Source organism: Mandrillus leucophaeus, unplaced genomic scaffold (assembly GCF_000951045.1).
Source record: "Mandrillus leucophaeus isolate KB7577 unplaced genomic scaffold, Mleu.le_1.0 Scaffold642, whole genome shotgun sequence".
NCBI classification, from domain to species: domain Eukaryota; kingdom Metazoa; phylum Chordata; class Mammalia; order Primates; family Cercopithecidae; genus Mandrillus; species Mandrillus leucophaeus.
In genome coordinates, this window is record NW_012106942.1 from 696,655 (window position 1) to 715,107 (window position 18,453).

An 18,453-nucleotide genomic window follows, 5' to 3' on the forward strand; every position below is an offset into this window, starting at 1 on the left:
TTTGCAAAGGAAGGAGGTTGAATAGGGGCTTCTATCGTGAATAAACAACCAATTCCTTGCTAGTAGCCCGTTAATTAAAAATATATATTTACATATCTTTCCTTGGAGAAATGGCATTCTATCCACTCTCTAGCATTAAAGAGTTCGCGCTGTTTTTTAACTTCACAAGAACTAGCTATGTAGATGTGCCACGTTGCCCCTGCGCCTCCGGAATGGGCACTGACAGCTGGTCAAGCGCGTCCTTCAGAACTCAGGAAGGCTGCGCTGGGGCTTACACATAGCTAAGCCCTGGGCCAGGGAGGATGGATGCAAGTACCGTGCATGTGCAAACGTGTTCGCAGATACCCGCAGCGGTGCACACTCGGGTCCCTCTTGTGCACGGTTCCTGCCCACCACTCCGCCCGCCTTCGCCGCCGCCCTACTGTCCTCACCCCGCGGGCTGACCCCAGGATCGGCAGAAATCAGTGGTCAAGTCTAGCATGGTGGGTAAAGGGATCGATCTCCAATTGCCAAAAACATTAGAAAATAGTCGGTGTTCCCAGCCGCTGCGTGGCACTTGGCCGCACAAGGCGCAGGGATATCAGAGGCGCTTTGCAGCGCTTGGCTTTGCTGTGTGCCGGATGCCCAAGGGCCCGGCGTTAGGATGGCGGGCTCGTGGGAAGCGGCTCAAATCAAACTCCTCAGTCACTGATAAACGCCCTCACGGCTCGAAGCTAGGTCCTCGAGTGAGTTAACCTACTTGGTAAGTATTTTGTGAATATGTATTTAGGGAAGAAAGAGGCACGTCGAACGCGTCTGCCCGTCTATAAGCGCGGTCATCCCACATCCTTTAGCGTGAATTCCTCCGCTTTTTAGGAGCCACCTCCACCCCCTACTCCGTTTGCTTCACCCCTTTCCTCGCGGCCTCGTCAGACCCCTCACCCTTAGATTGACACACGTCATATAATACCCACTTTTTAAATGCCCTGCCAATCTCTGCTAGAGTCCCTTAATTAGGTAACCCTTGCCAATTAGTGGCCCCTGCGCTACTTTTTCCCCTTCTAGATGATTTAGTTCCATGATCCGTATCAGGGAAAATACCTTAAAGGAAAAAGAATGTTAGCATCATTGGAAATCCCGCTCCTAGGAGAGGATACCGCAGCTGTTGCTATTGTGTTTTCGCATTTGCTGATGCAAACAGGGGAACCTCTCTATTCCCTCCCCATTACCTGCGGCTGGGGACTGGGAACTTTCCGCGGCAGTGTCCCCAGCCAGCGCCTCGGGACCTGCGGGGCTGTTCTCGCTCTCACACTCACACTCACCCCGGCCGCTCGGGCGAGAGTTCTGTCCCGCCCCGCCCGGCTCCCCCGTGACGTGTCTGTTTGACGGCCGGTTGGGCCAGTCACCGGCAGCCCGGTGGGTGGTGCTCCTCGGCGATTGGTTGGCAGAATGAGGGCGCTGCGCAAAAACGGAGAAGCGGAGCGCTCGGAGCTCAGAAACTGCCAGTCCAGACCACAAGCTCAGAGGCTGAAGCAGGAGGAAGGAAGGACTGGAAGGAAAAAGAGGTTAGAGGGAAAGAGGCTTGGGAAGAAAACAGCAGAAAAGAAATTGCTCATTACACTTACAGAGAGGCAAGTAACGGTGGAGATGAGGACAGAGGGAACCAAGACGATGAAAGACAAAAAATACAAATAGAACGAAAGAGGAAAAAAATGTCAAGAAGAACATCCATCCGGAGAAATGAAGAGAATGAAAGTTTTAAGCTGCAGAGCCGTTCTGTGCTTTTCCGGCACAAAATTCTGTCGCTGATTTTAAGCCCTTTTGCATTTGCCAGCCGTTGACATTAAGAGGCATGTTTAACGGTGCCAACAGCATCTCCTTTTCCTTCTCCTCTTCCTCCTCTTCTTCTTCTTCCTCCTCCTCCTCTTTTTCCTCCTCCTCATTCTCCTCCCATCAGCAAGAAGACAAACCGAGGACAGTCTTGAAATACCGAAATTTCCTCTTTGGGATTTGCCAGCGCCGCGTTGCGCCAAGACTGTCGGAATAAAGGACGCTGACTATTGTATTATTGTTATTTTATTAATTGATCAGTGGAAAGATTACAGATGAGGAAAGGGGACGCCTGTCACCCTTCCTGTGCTAAGATTAAAAAAATGAGGCTGGATTGCGGGAAGCTCTAAAATGAAGCAAAAGGAGTAAGATTTTTAAAGACAGAAAGCCACAGGAGCCCCTACGTAGCGCACTTTTATTTGTATTTTTTCAGATTTTTTTTTTTCGTGGTGGTGGGGGAGGTGATTGGGTAGCTGACTGGCTGCGGGAAGCTACTTCCTTTCCTTTTGGAGATGATTGTGCTATTATTCTTTGCCTTGCTCTGGATGGTGGAAGGAGTCTTTTCCCAGCTTCACTACACGGTACAGGAGGAGCAGGAACATGGCACTTTCGTGGGGAATATCGCTGAAGATCTGGGTCTGGACATTACAAAACTTTCGGCTCGCGGGTTTCAGACGGTGCCAAACTCAAGGACCCCCTACTTAGACCTCAACCTGGAGACCGGGGTGCTGTACGTGAACGAGAAAATAGACCGCGAGCAAATCTGCAAACAGAGCCCCTCCTGTGTCCTGCACCTGGAGGTCTTTCTGGAGAACCCCCTGGAGCTGTTCCAGGTGGAGATCGAGGTGCTGGACATTAATGACAACCCCCCCTCTTTCCCGGAGCCGGACCTGACGGTGGAAATCTCTGAAAGCGCCACACCAGGCACTCGCTTCCCCTTGGAGAGCGCATTCGACCCAGACGTGGGCACCAACTCCTTGCGCGACTACGAGATCACCCCCAACAGCTACTTCTCCCTGGACGTGCAGACCCAGGGGGATGGCAACCGATTCGCTGAGCTGGTGCTGGAGAAGCCACTGGACCGAGAGCAGCAAGCGGTGCACCGCTACGTGCTGACCGCGGTGGACGGGGGAGGAGGGGGAGGAGTAGGAGAAGGAGGGGGAGGTGGCGGGGGAGCAGGCCTGCCCCCCCAGCAGCAGCGCACCGGCACGGCCCTACTCACCATCCGAGTGCTGGACTCCAATGACAATGTGCCCGCTTTCGACCAACCCGTCTACACTGTGTCCCTACCAGAGAACTCGCCCCCAGGCACTCTCGTGATCCAGCTCAACGCCACCGACCCGGACGAGGGCCAGAACGGTGAGGTCGTGTACTCCTTCAGCAGCCACATTTCTCCCCGGGCGCGGGAGCTTTTCGGACTCTCGCCGCGCACTGGCCGACTGGAGGTAAGCGGCGAGTTGGACTATGAAGAGAGCCCAGTGTACCAAGTGTACGTGCAAGCCAAGGACCTGGGCCCCAACGCCGTGCCTGCGCACTGCAAGGTGCTAGTGCGAGTGTTGGATGCTAACGACAACGCGCCAGAGATCAGCTTCAGCACCGTGAAGGAGGCGGTGAGCGAGGGTGCGGCGCCCGGCACTGTGGTGGCCCTTTTCAGCGTGACTGACCGCGACTCAGAGGAGAATGGGCAGGTGCAGTGCGAGCTACTGGGAGACGTGCCTTTCCGCCTCAAGTCTTCATTTAAGAATTACTACACCATCGTTACCGAAGCCCCTCTGGACCGAGAGGCGGGGGATTCCTACACCCTGACCGTAGTGGCCCGGGACCGGGGCGAGCCTGCGCTCTCCACCAGTAAGTCGATTCAGGTACAAGTGTCGGATGTGAACGACAACGCGCCGCGTTTCAGCCAGCCGGTCTACGACGTGTATGTGACTGAGAACAACGTGCCTGGCGCCTACATCTACGCGGTGAGCGCCACCGACCGCGATGAGGGCGCCAACGCCCAGCTTGCCTACTCTATCCTCGAGTGCCAGATCCAAGGCATGAGCGTCTTCACCTACGTGTCTATCAACTCTGAGAACGGCTACTTGTACGCCCTGCGCTCCTTCGACTATGAGCAGCTCAAGGACTTCAGTTTTCAGGTGGAAGCCCGGGACGCTGGCAGCCCCCAGGCGCTGGCGGGTAACGCCACTGTCAACATCCTCATAGTAGATCAAAATGACAACGCCCCTGCCATCGTGGCGCCTCTACCAGGGCGCAACGGGACTCCAGCGCGTGAGGTGCTGCCCCGCTCGGCGGAGCCGGGTTACCTGCTCACCCGCGTGGCCGCCGTGGACGCGGACGATGGCGAGAACGCCCGGCTCACTTATAGCATCGTGCGTGGCAACGAAATGAACCTCTTTCGCATGGACTGGCGCACCGGGGAGCTGCGCACAGCGCGCCGAGTCCCGGCCAAGCGCGACCCCCAGCGGCCTTATGAGCTGGTGATCGAGGTGCGCGACCATGGGCAGCCGCCCCTGTCCTCTACTGCCACCCTGGTGGTTCAGCTGGTGGATGGCGCCGTGGAGCCCCAGGGCGGGGGCGGGAGCGGAGGCGGAGGGTCAGGAGAGCACCAGCGCCCCAGCCGCTCTGGCGGCGGGGAAACCTCGCTAGACCTCACCCTCATCCTCATCATCGCGTTGGGCTCGGTGTCCTTCATCTTCCTGCTGGCCATGATCGTGCTGGCCGTGCGTTGCCAAAAAGAGAAGAAGCTCAACATCTACACTTGTCTGGCCAGCGATTGCTGCCTCTGCTGCTGCTGCTGCGGTGGCGGAGGTTCGACCTGCTGTGGCCGCCAAGCCCGGGCGCGCAAGAAGAAACTCAGCAAGTCGGACATCATGCTGGTGCAGAGCTCCAATGTACCCAGTAACCCGGCCCAGGTGCCGGTGGAGGAGTCCGGGGGCTTTGGCTCCCACCACCACAACCAGAATTACTGCTACCAGGTCTGCCTGACCCCAGAGTCCGCCAAGACCGACCTGATGTTTCTTAAGCCCTGCAGCCCTTCGCGGAGTACGGACACTGAGCACAACCCCTGCGGGGCCATAGTCACCGGTTACACCGACCAGCAGCCTGATATCATCTCCAACGGAAGCATTTTGTCCAACGAGGTAAGGCTGAAGCGAAAGGACCACCATCTCTCATCTCCTCCATCAGAAAGCCTCCTCTAGCCCGGCCCTTGTATCTCTGGTGCACTGTGTATCTATTTTTAGGATATTACCTTATGTGTATCGTTGTGGGAGCGGAGATGGGCGGTCACCTTCTCCCACTCCTTGGTGTGTAACCTAACTTTCGCGTTGTTCCACCCTTTCACATTTATTTTCATTCCGTCCCCTTGGTACTTTGCCACCTTGGAGCTCCCTCCTTTGCTCTTCCATCTTTCCTTTAAAACCTTAATTCCTGTCAGCCCTTTCCCTTCTCAGTAACCTGGGGATAAAGGGAAATTGCGTGAAGGGAGAGGGAAATGTGGAGGAGGGACTTACTTTCTAGCACTGGCAAAGGTCTTTTTTCTTTGCGTCTGTCCCAGGCGTTAATAAAGTTGGCTCTATTTTGCTTTGTTTAACTATGCTTTCAGTCGCCTGTACAAGTAAGCTATAGATTGTTTAACTTTACACAGTTGTCTAACCTCGAATGCATGTTTTAGTGAACAAGTTATCAGATTCTTGTCCCCTGAACTCGGGTTGCAAAAAAATCCTTCAGTTCGGCTCTGGACAGCATTTACAGACGCTCTTGAAGCCGAGCGCCCACACAGTGTGAATTTGAATGAAGCTGCTTTGGCACAAACCCCTGTTAAGAGTAAACTAACGAAAGGCTTAAACAATTGTTGTCTTAAATATATCTTTTTAGCTAATAATCACCTTCTTGCCACTGTTTTGGATAAATCACTGCTGTTGGCTTTCTTCATAAAAGAATTTGGCTTGTCAATTCTGACTTCTTTTTAAAAGGATGGAGAAGTGACAGAGCTGGAGGGTGGGGGTTGGGGGGAGAACAAAGTTGGTTTATGTAAAAGAAAGTTTGGACCGGAAAGGTGTGTGGGCGGTAGAGGTGGGGAGGCAAATGCAGAGAGCCTTTGGAGTGGAAAAGAATGGGGGTGTGGCGGGGCGGGCAGGATTATGAACTCCTTTCCTGGCAGGTTATTTTATTTGAGTCTTAGATATTATTAATTGACTTTCATGAATATTTGTACAGCTTATTTGTATCTTAAGCACATTTTGAAAATAAACAACAACATAATTCCACAAAATATCCAAACTTTTTGCTTACTGAGCGTGCTGTTTTTCTTGTGTCAACCAGTATGCACCTAAACACTTTTTTTAAGCCACTGAAAAAAAAGACTGCAGAATATAAACAGGTTGACTCTGTTAGAGACAATAGTATATGTGCTTTAGCCATGAAGTCATTTGTATTTTCTCTTTAAAACACACACACCCACATTTAAAGTTAGCCAATTTTATTTTTTTTAACCTTTACAAGTGACTAAAATGTGGTTTCAAATGTCTCTGCCTATCTCCCCTGCCCTTACATAGAAATCACTAGGATGAGGTCTTAGGAGAGCTTGGAAATTCATAAAAATATATACAATTACTTAAGCTAGATATGGTCCCTAACCTCAAAAGTAGACTACTAGTTCAACCCATAGCATTCAAATGCTCTTAATTTATTTACTTTTTTTTCTAGACTAAACACCAGCGAGCAGAGCTCAGCTATCTAGTTGACAGACCTCGCCGAGTTAACAGGTATGGACTCTTTTTTTCCCTAGAAGTAATGGATAATTTACTACCTAGTAAAAGTAGGAAGTAGGTATATTATTCTAAATTAAAATTAAAATGTATAAAATATTTTCAATTAAGGCAGGACATAAATATGGATTATATTGTGTTTCCTAAACAAAACATTAAAAATTATACATTATATTTCATTTCTATACATTTAAAATATATTTGAATATTTTGTCAATTTACACTCCTACACAGCTTCTGATAGTCTTCCTTACTGTTCCAAATGTATATCTATTTTATGAAAATGATATAAACATGTATGCAGCTCCAATTGTAGAATAATGCCTAAATTTTATATGACTTAAGTGCTCAAAATGACTGTTAATTGATCATTTTTAAAGAGTTACGCTTAGGTTATAAAAACTAGCTTTATGCAGAAACAAAGCCAACTAAGAGGTCTGTGGGTCTGCAGCACCATCTGTGACCATGTGGTGGCAGAAGAATGTTTTCTGTGTTTCTTCACCTTTTTTATTCTAATATTCACATTTTTGTACTTCTAGTTCTGCATTCCAGGAAGCCGACATAGTAAGCTCTAAGGACAGTGGTCATGGAGACAGTGAACAGGGAGATAGTGATCATGATGCCACCAACCGTGCCCAGTCAGCTGGTAAGTGTGATCAAAGGGCAATCTAAATGCTAAGTTTTATAGTTTTTATTTTTAAAAATAAACCCAGGAAGGATGATGTCCTAGGCAATTTTCCGTATGTTTAATGCTGGTAACTCTACAGAAAAAGAGTGTCACTCTACTTTGATAATTGCAGACTTAAAGAGAATTGTAAAAATGCAATGCTCCTTTGGAGAGTTAAAGTTAGGAATTCATTGTGGAGAGTTTCAGAATATGAAATATATCTTGCTTATGTAATGTTCTTTAATGGACACATTGCATACAGAAAGACATAGCTCTCTCACCTGGTCTAGTTACCAGTCTTCAGTCAATTAAGGTGTTCTTAAACTTGTTTATGGATGAGATAACTGAAGATGGATAAAATTGATTGACCTGCACGAGGTCACAAGAGGATAAATGGATGACTGAACACTAGAATCCACATTTCTTGTTTTCCAGGGCAATGCATTTTACACACCACCAAGTATTGAATGAGAAAAGTAATGGTGATTAAAAGTCATTAATGGGTTGAAAACAGGGTTTCTAATCTTGAGTCTTAGGCTTCAGAATGTTAGGTAATACGTGATAGTGTGTATTTTCTGAAGTGTCCTTGGTTTCTTCATATTTTCAACAGGGTCCATGACACATCAAAAGGTGAACTCTGAGAATATTTATATTTGGGCTTGACGGTAGTCATTGACAGGTTCCAATGTGATACATATTTATTTTATTTCATTTTACTTTTCTTATTATAAGTCAAGTTTTATGAGATACTGGTAACTCTTATCACTAATACTAAAAGGAAACTCTTACATGAAATAAAGTATGTGTGTTAAAATGAAAATGATTTAATAAACTTCTGGTGTCCTTCCTAATTATTTGGCTTTCATCTTTGAAGGGTATTTGTTGAATATTTTACTTTTTCTAACTAGTTTTGGGTTTATATGACACATGAAGAAATAGAAAGGCTAGTCAACTTTTCTAACTCCTGAAAATGTCGATCTTAGACTGTCTCTGGGTTCAACTCAGCTGTGTTGAGACTGGACCTTTATTTTAGTTAATAATATAACCATAGAGTGATAGGTTCTTATTTTCAAGGTGATACTAGTCCTCGAGAGCACTCATTCCTTAACACACTTGGTGGACCTCTGGATGGTGCTGAGGCAGTGTGTCAAAGGGCAGCGTACACCCCATGGTGGCCTGGCAGCAGTGGTTGCTACAAGCCTCTCACTTGGCTAATGTGTGCTGTGTCTGTGGCTGCCTTAGCCTTGGGAAACCCAGGCAGGAGGAAGGGAAAAAAGGCTGCTCAAGGGTCTCTTTATATTGCTGTGAGTCATTAATATGCAGGCCTAATGAGACTTGAGAACTGCCAAGAATCCCCGGAGGTCCCTGCCCCTTGCGGGCCTTCACGCTAAGTGAACAGAGCATCTATTTAGTGTCTGGGAACCTGACAACAAACCAGATCTTGCCAGAAGTTTGTATGTGAGTACAAAGTCCCTTTCATTTTTGCCCTATATATGGCATATGATTTATTGTTATCTTTAAAAACTGTACATTTAGCATTGCTCATTCTTGTTCTTTTTCAGAGTTTCTAATATAACTGTCAGCCTTTTAAAACTTTTAAAACAAAATGTTTAATGTTTTGAAAAGAGTATCTGTTGCATGTTTCTTTGGATGCATTTTACTCCTTTCCCACCCCACACGCCCGGCTTTGTTTTTCTTGTAGCACTTCAATCTCAATGAACATTTCAATTAGTTTAGTCCCTCAGACATAATGACCCATAATAACCTAACTGAATAAAGAGTAATGAATAAACATCTGCAAAAAGAGCCAAATTTGGAAGATAGATGAGAACATATTCTTATCAGTGCATCTTCCCAGTAGCTACTTTATTTTACAGTCACCCAGTGTTACCATTTCTGTAATGTTTCTTTCAAATTATTGGAGATGTCAAAGCATTTAAAAGAATACAAAAATGTTAAAATGTGTTGTGGAAAACACTTTAGCCAGGCAGTTTTTATTTTTATCAAAATGTTAAAATTTTTTCCTTATCTTTAAGTTCTTAAACATGTAAAAGTATTATAGAATTAGCAATCCGTTTATGTATCTCATTAGTAGTTACAGGGCAGCCACAACATACTGGGCACAATAATAGCTATTTTAGGATTGTAATAAAACACTATGTTAAGAAGTGATTGCACCTTTGTGTGCTGAATTGCAATCAGATTTAATGTCTAATTTTATTATAAGAATGATTTTGAAGTGTTTTCTTTTTTAAGTATAAAACCTCAAATGCAGAGAATTAAAGTGCATTTACTTAAAGACTTTTTTCAATCCATACTGCTGTTACGTACTATAAGCCTCAAATCAAGCAGCTAGACTATTTCCAAAAATTTAAGCCCATTTCAGATAAATCTGTTGTATTTCACTGTAAAGCCAGATATTAATGATCTTACTATTTTGCAAAATTAGGTAATATTACTCATAGCATAGCTTTCTAAGTTCAGGATAGGAAAAAAAAAAAAACAAAACATTATGCTGTAATAAGCACATCTCACTTAACTAGGTTTTAGTGGGGAAAAGTTAGATTATCAAGCAAAGCTAACATTGGAAAGATAAAGACTCCGCATTCTCTCTTTCAGTTTGTACCACATTCCACACTATAGTGTGTAGACTGTTTAGCTCAGTGCTTCACCTGTTTAAACTTCCTTTTTCTTTACTACTATTTCTTTTTCTTCATTAACATTATTCTGTATTATTTATTTAGATATGCCTTCTATTTATTCTTTTATGAATAGTTTTCTTTTTTTGTTCTATCTTACACCCCCTCCTTCTTGCTTTTCTTTTTTCTAAGCCGTTTGCCATCACCAATGTTGTTCATAGAAGGGCTTTAAACACGAAGACAGCTGCACGGAGAATCACATAAGCTTTTTCAGTTTTCCACTGCACCTGGCTCCATGTGTGAAATTCTTCGCCTTGACCACTGCTCTGTGGCACTTTCTTTATATAGCCTTGTCAAGGTGCTTTCCGTTTTTTTCAGTGCACTATTGATGTATTGGTTAGATATGGCAGTAGTCCAAGGAGAAGTGGTAAATGCAAACATAAACCATCACAAGAGGAAAAACTGATTAATCACAGCTTAAATAGCCAAAGAACTGGACTTTAAAGATACATGTTTTCAACTTTATTATGTCATTAGATTAAAACATAATTATTTTTTTTCTATTTTAGAGTACAGATAGAATATTTTAAATTGTATATTCTTAAACATTTTAATATTATTTGAGGTATATTTAAAGTGATCTGTTAGTAGTGACAGGTTGCTTTTCCCGTTATAAAATACCTACACTGTCAATAATGCTAAGCTTAATTATAGATTTATTTTTAATACCTTGTGCCTTTAAAAAAATATGTTGAAGAAAGAATCCTAATGAGTGATTGAATTACTTGTTAGACATTCTCTGAAAATTATCAAATTTCTCTTCAATAATTTTTTCTTTCAGTTATAAGAAAACTTATCTTCCAACTATGTTTAGTTTCTAACTAATTATAGATATAGATATAATACATGGTCAAAATTTGACTATGAATTTTAAAAACAAAATGAGTTGATTAGTCAGTAGTTTCAAATTAGTAGATAAAATATATCATTGAAATGCATTAAGCCATTGCATTACTACAATATCAGCAATAGAATTATTGGTTTATTATAAACACAAATACCTATTTCCAAACTCCATTAAGAATTTAGATAATTGTCAAATTTGCTTTTGGGTTTATGTATAAAATGAATTTACACCAGTATTTATAAAACCTTATTCACTGGTGAAACTTGGAGCTACAACTTGAAAATGTGGAGAGATTTATAACTGGAAGCAATATAGAAGACAAAATATTGAGAGGAAATGGTGAAAAATATATACATGTTGAAAGATTATAGGTAGGGAGAAAATTTTATGGACTTATTTTGATTTTTTCATGAGTGAGTTATGTTAATAACTATCTGCTTCAAAACCATGTTTTCCTAAAACATACTGCAATTTTTGCGGTTACAATTAATGTATCTTAAGTAGTTAAAAGACTAGAAATCTTCTCAAAATGTGAGAAGTTTTTTATCTTCTTTAAAATTAATTTATCATATTTGGAAAAAAAATGTTTTGAATGAAAGCTTGTTGCACAAAAAGAAATGTTCACACAATATTGTATTATGACAGTCACCAAAAAAATAGCACAAATTGAATTCTAAAACTTCTGAAATCACAATTTGGTCTCAATGGAAATATCCACTGCCTCTGAGTATACAGGACAAGTTACTTGCCAGTTGAAAACCATGTACTTCAAAATTTGTTTACATATATATTTGTATAACAGGCAATCTATCACGTCAGCTGTCATCCCTTGCAGAACAGATTATTTCTGAAAAGTGGAAAAAATAAATAACTAGAAAAAGAGATTGCAAGTAAAAGGTATATGTTGAAACATTTATTAGATATTACCAAAATTTCAAAACTGAGGTTTGGAATAGTAGATATTGGAGACTCTGAAAGGTGGGAAGACTGAAGACAGGTGAGGGATGTGAAATTATCTAATGAGTACGATTTACATTATTCAGGTGATGGTTACACTAAAAATCCAGACTACACCACTACACAATAAATTCATATAACAAAATTGCACATGTATCCCTAAAGTCTATTTATTTATTTATTTTTAATTTAATTGAGGTTTGGTCTGTAATTTTCTGTTGTAAAAACCCACAGTTTCCATAGTAAGGGCATTTGAATGAGAAAAAGAAAAATTAAGTTAAACTTACCAACTTTTGAGGTGTCAATTTGAGCTATTAAAAAATTGTAAGAGCAGTGTTAAAGTTACACATTTTAATATATCCTAGCTACTGTAATATCTGGCATCCCTGTGCATCATAAAGTCATTTATCACAACAAAACTTAAATATACCTCTGGTTATTTGGTAATTAAAGTACTCTATTTAATGGGACTAATGACAGATGATAAAAGATAAAATGTTAGTTATACAATGTCTTCCGAAGGTGAGGAATCGTAACGGAATAAATTTATGTGGCTCTTAAACTATATAACTACACAACAAATGAAAAAATCAATTTTCAATTAATTTTTCTGTTACTTATCTGAAGTTTATTGATTTACTATTAATGTTATGTTTTAAATGTTTGTTCCTATGTCTGATTTTTCTTCCTGAGAAATAGGTACACTTATCAATAAAACTGGTGAAACATTTATGTACAATTTGAGCCACCTTACCTTTCCTTCTAGTTATATGAAGCTGCATATTATTACTAAAGGACTTCCACTTTAAAAGGATTAATTCATAGATTTATTAAGAACGTTATTTACATGTTTATTGCCTTGGTAGAGTGATACTGTTCTTTAAACAAAAAACTTTTCTATATCTTCACTTTTTTTTTTTTTTTGCCATGCACATGCTACAGTTTATTTTTAATACCGATTCTCAACGTGTGTGAACTTTACTATGTAATCTGAGGAAATTTTAACCAAACTCAAATAATCGAAAGAGACAGAAGAAAAACATACTTTCCAGATAAGAAAATGGGCACACTGGGGTATAAACTACATAAAAGTAATTTCTACCAAAATCAAGCAGTATCCTAATGTATGTTGACATACTAGATTATTAAAGTTATGTGTAGAATTGTCATATTCACAGGTAGAAGAGTAGTTGGGCCTAGGTGCAAAAAAATATGTGAAAGGTTGTATATTGTCTTATCTAGCATATTTAAAATGATATTTATTCGTCATGTGGGAAAAATGGTATTAGTTCGAATTTATATTGGAATGTAATTATATCAGCTATTCAAATTGAGTATATATTAAGTTTATTTTAAAAATAAATAATTGCTCATAATAATTTTACTCTTAAAGACAGTTTCTACTATCAAAAAAATCTATGTTCCCCTATCATTCTATTAACAAATAGGCAGCATTTATCATGTCAAAATATAAATCTTCTCTCTGGTTCTGTAGCCTCTACCTAGTTAGTATGTAAACGTGTATCAGGGACATTCTATTTCCCTTTCTCTTTTTCTTTTCACATATCTTCTTCCTAAAATAGGATAAAGGAGTGAGCTTCTCTGGTGTCTAGTGAAACATTTACATGTTTTACATGCTGTTCTCAGTCAGATTCCTTAATCCCAGCTTCAGCTCACGTTTCTGTTCCTCAACAGTTCACTGATCAGTAATTTATTTCCAGACTTATACAGGAAAATTATCAGTGAAATATTATAATCAAAGTCAGAGTTAGCATTCTACATAGTTTAATACAAAATTTTTAAACAGTCATTACACAGTGAGATTAATATATGATAAGAAGCTTTGTGTTACTTTTTTTAATTTATGTAATTAGCTGTTCTTAACTCCAAAATACTAGAGTTAAGTATTAGATAATCTAGATAATCTAGATAGTATTAGACAAACTAATCTAGAGTGTTCATAATTTTGAAAAATTATTTTTAGACAAACTGAAGTGTTCATAATTTTGAAAAATTATTTTATTTTTTATATGCAGATAACATATACACAAACACACATAAATCAATATATAACAGAATACTATCAGGAATTTAAAATCCAAAACTTATTCTAGAGCTCAAATCACTTTTGATATTAATAGAAGTAACAATCAAGTATGTTCATTAAATAAATATTACTTTTTTGATTTAAAAAATGTTTTTCCAGACTGTGTATGGACTCGAGTTTCTTTTCTACAGACTAATAATATACTTTTGTTTTTCAAATTTATCCTGTTTTAAAATTTTTTAATTATTTTTTCTTTTTTTAAAATATTATTTAGAAAATAAAAGTGGCCTACTAGGCACTGTCATTCCACACCCAGCTCCATGCCAGTGAGCTGGGGAGCTTCTTATCCATTTAAAGTTTGAGAATAGGTTGAGATCGTTTCGGCCCTGTTTTAAAATATTTGATAGATATGTTACTATGTTTAGAAAAACATTAAAATGCTATTGTTGTTTATGTGTTTTTCTGTGTAGTGCTATGTATTAGCATTCATATTAAATAGTATTCTGTATTGCTCGAAAATTCTTCTGCTTTGCTTAAGAAACTGAATGACCTTTCTTGATCGTAATCAGATAATATTTGTAATCTTGTCAATCTAAGGAAGACAATGAAATTTGAACTTGTCCTTTGAAATCTTGGTATTATAGGATTAGTAAGCAAACAACTCTTTGTTGACTAGGACAAGTGTGTTCCAATATAGAGCAAGTAATAAGGTATTTGTCAATAGTATCTGCAGTTGATTTACACTGCATTTGGTTACCTTGGTTTCACTAATTACAGTCGTTTGTTCTGGATTTGTCTAAGGTGGTAAATGATAAGTGGTTTTTAGTAATATGGACTACCACAGTGTCATTGAGGAATACCTTTAGGAAGTCATTTCCTAGAAACCTCAGAAAATATGCTTTTGGCTGCTAATGAAATTGTGTTTTATTCTTGATTTTTACTGATATTCCTCTGTGTATACCACATTTCTGTTGAATTTCACTTTCTGCTTCATATTCAAATTTCGTAATCTAAATATCATTTTTGGTGCTTGGCATATTTCTTATGTTTATTTGTTTTTAAGGAAAAAATTCAGATATCATTGTTAGGGATCATGGATTTTAAAGCTTTTACACCTTGTTGTTTTCTCTATTATACACTTCATGAGAGATTTTTTAAAAGATGTCTACTTTTTTTACTCACCATTTCCCAGTTATTTAAATTATTTAGAGCCAATATTTTTTCCCAATACCTTAAGTAGTTTAGAAACATCTATTTCAGAGACCTCTTTGCCAGAAGAATCTTATCTTTTACATTTGCCGATCATTTTCTCTTTTTAAAGTGATGGACAAAAATGAGACAAAATGATATTTGGTTCCTGTCAGGATAAGCCAGGGAAAATTTGTTAAGACACCTTCACTTGTCACCCTTTATGCTGCCTGTAATCTTACCCTGCTAAGTAGTTGGTCATGTTGGTGAAGACTACATCTGTAGTTTCTTTTTTCTGCTAACAGGTATGGATCTCTTCTCCAATTGCACTGAGGAATGTAAAGCTCTGGGCCACTCAGATCGGTGCTGGATGCCTTCTTTTGTCCCTTCTGATGGACGCCAGGCTGCTGATTATCGCAGCAATCTGCATGTTCCCGGCATGGACTCTGTTCCGGACACTGAGGTGTTTGAAACTCCAGAAGCCCAGCCTGGGGCAGAGCGGTCCTTCTCCACCTTTGGCAAAGAGAAGGCCCTTCACAGCACTCTGGAGAGGAAGGAGCTGGACGGACTGCTGTCTAATACGCGAGCGCCTTACAAACCACCATATTTGAGTAAGTATTACACAAAGGGCTCTGTAAAAGTGTTCCCTTTGAGGAGATAAAGTTCAACAATCCACTCTTTTTGGTAAAAATGGAGTTCAGGTTTTTTTTAAGAAACAAGGATAAAAGTGACAGGATGCTGGCAGCACTTTAGAGCAATATTCTTTATTTATTTAAAATAATAGATTCCTCTAACATTGAGACATTAATAATCGCACTCAGCTCTTTCAAAATATAGGACTATATTCCCCAAATTTATTATTTTATGTAATCATTGTGAAGAATAAAAATGCTTTGAGATTCCATAATGCATTTCCTTTGAGGATCTTGGTAATGAGAAATATAAATATTTTTCATTTAATTAATGGATAAATGTTACCGACAATTCAATATCTTGGTCAAACTACATAAATAATGTTTGATAAAGATAAAAACTCATGACAACTCAATCAAAAGATGACTTACCTTGTATAGCAGATCCATCCTACATAATGTTTTCTTTCATCTACTACAAAAATAACTGTGGAATTTATAAGCTAGAAACAAAAGATGAGACAGATTGTAGATATATCATTTCGTTTATGATCGATGAAATGGAAAAGTAAAAGTGTTTTTAAAAACCTAAAGGAAAAAGAAAAGAAGAATATTTATTTTAGCCCTTATGATGTATAATGTGAAAAGCAAAGATTGAATGCATTGAGGTTGTGGCTACTAATCTGGACAGAGATAATGCAAATAGACAAGTGTTATATGCTTAAAGGAATGGTCTTTTATTAGATGCATACATTGTGGTGACAACAATAGTCAGGGGGTGTTTTATGAAAGATTGTTTTCAGCTTTTCAAATTACTCAGAACCACAAATACCCCAGCGTGATGTACCACTTTAGCACTTCAGAACCAAAAAATCATTTGTTTTGCTTTATTTTTTAAAGTTATACAAAGAGAGAACAAATACTTAAAGACAGGAAATATTGAGATGTCTGAAATACAATTTGGATGCTAATGTCTTTAGTTTAACTCACAAATCCACACATGATAGGGAAATAAAGTAGCCTAAAACCAAATTTTAGTAAGTGAGGAACATGATGCTGTCTTTGCCTCTGAAATTGAATTCTGGACTCAAAATTATATTTATTATTAAAAGTAAAAACTTTTCCAAATTTTAAATAGTGAATTTAACTACTGTTTCACTTAAACTAAGAATATACATTAAAGAAATACATTATTAATAATTTCAAGGCAAAAAGTGAAGGCTATATGATTCAGATTAATAAAAATTTGTATTTTTAAATAAATACAATATTTGCTTTTACCATATAATAACAGGTAAATCTACTTCAAATATAGTGGGAAAATCAACTTGCTCTCTTTTGCTCTTAGTGCTCTTGGTGAAATTACACTTACATATAGACCTGGAATTTTTTTTTTTTTTTTTTTTTGAGACGGAGTCTCGTTCTGTCACCCAGGCTGGAGTGCAGTGGCCGGATCTCAGCTCACTGCAAGCTCTGCCTTCCGGGTTTACACCATTCTCCTGCCTCAGCCTCCCGAGTAGCTGGGACAACAGGCTCCCGCCACCTAGCCCGGCTAGTTTTTTTGTATTTTTTAGTAGAGACGGGTTTTCACCATGTTAGCCAGGATGGTCTCGATCTCGTGACCTTGTGATCCGCCCGTCTCGGCCTCCTAAAGTGCTGGGATTACAGGCTTAAGCCACCGCCCCCGGCCGACGACCTGGAATTTTAAACATCTACAAATGTCTTTTCTTTACTGACTAGATTTTTTTATTAATAAGACTATTGGAAGCAATTTTTTATTATTAAAATATTAATGCTGCATATATATTTAATACAAATTTTTCTATTTCTTAAGAATCTGGTATTTCATTTAGAAATCCCATTCAGGGATTATGAAATTTATTAACATTTATGTGTGTTGCTAAAAATCAAAACAATGCATCTATTATTTCACCAGGAAATTTTTAATTATTTGCACATTATTCATATATATATTCAACATATATATATACATATATATATGTATGTATGTTGGAATGAGTTAGTTTTTAATAGTAGTTTTTTTTGTTTGTTTTGCTTTTTTTGTTTGTTTTTTTTTTTGTTTTGTTTTGTTTTCCCCCTAATCTGTTTTAGCCAGTTCACACTGCTCAAAATTTAGGGTTTGGGTTGACGTGTGACCCAGGGTGGAAAATTTGCAGAAGAATAGCTATTTTGTTGTTTTCACTTCTACTCTTCTTAGTTCTTCATACAACTTTAATCATGTCTAGACTTTTTTTTTTATTTAACTTTTAGTATTTAATGTCATCTTAGAGTCATCCAATTATATTTAAAATTACACCATGGCTCTGACTTAATAATCATAAAAAATTTATGGTTAGTCTGATAATATAAACTCTAAAACAAGACTACTCCTGACCATTTTGCCGCACAAATTCATATGGTGACAGTTATTGATACTTGTGTTCTTTTTCATTCAGAATAGAAATAGTGTCATCTTTGAAGTCTAAAAGCAAGTCCCTTACATAATTAAAAAAGCTAAAAATTGGCACTGATTACTTGCTTTTAATCAGAATATTTTAATAATTATTAAAGTTGTAGGGTTTTTTTGCTAAATATGCAGTTTCATAATGAATATAATGTACATTTTAATGTTAGGAAAAATAGCAGTATATTTAGTTATGTTTGTGTAAAGCTCTGAAAAGCCTAGTGAAACTGTCACTGTCAATTCTACAATAATGACAAGGAAATGACGATATGCTTAAAATTACAAAAGAGATCATTGTCAATACAAATAACTTTTGATTTCTATACCTCCGATTGCTAAAGTTAAAACTAAAAACTGCAAGAAAACAATTT

The 18,453-nt window shown here is 39.1% G+C and overlaps 1 protein-coding gene across 1 annotated transcript in view; it reads left to right on the top strand.

The window, feature by feature from the left end:
• Positions 1-1,469: 1,469 nt before the first annotated feature.
• Positions 1,470-18,453, top strand: part of PCDH10 (protocadherin 10) — a 42,631-nt gene continuing 25,647 nt past the window's right edge. The window contains exons 1-4 of the mRNA XM_012000922.1: positions 1,470-4,952; positions 6,520-6,578; positions 7,121-7,227; positions 15,292-15,597. Of these exons, the coding sequence (XP_011856312.1) occupies positions 2,322-4,952; positions 6,520-6,578; positions 7,121-7,227; positions 15,292-15,597 (3,103 nt within the window). The 5' untranslated portion in view covers positions 1,470-2,321. The remainder of the gene's footprint in view (positions 4,953-6,519; positions 6,579-7,120; positions 7,228-15,291; positions 15,598-18,453) is intronic.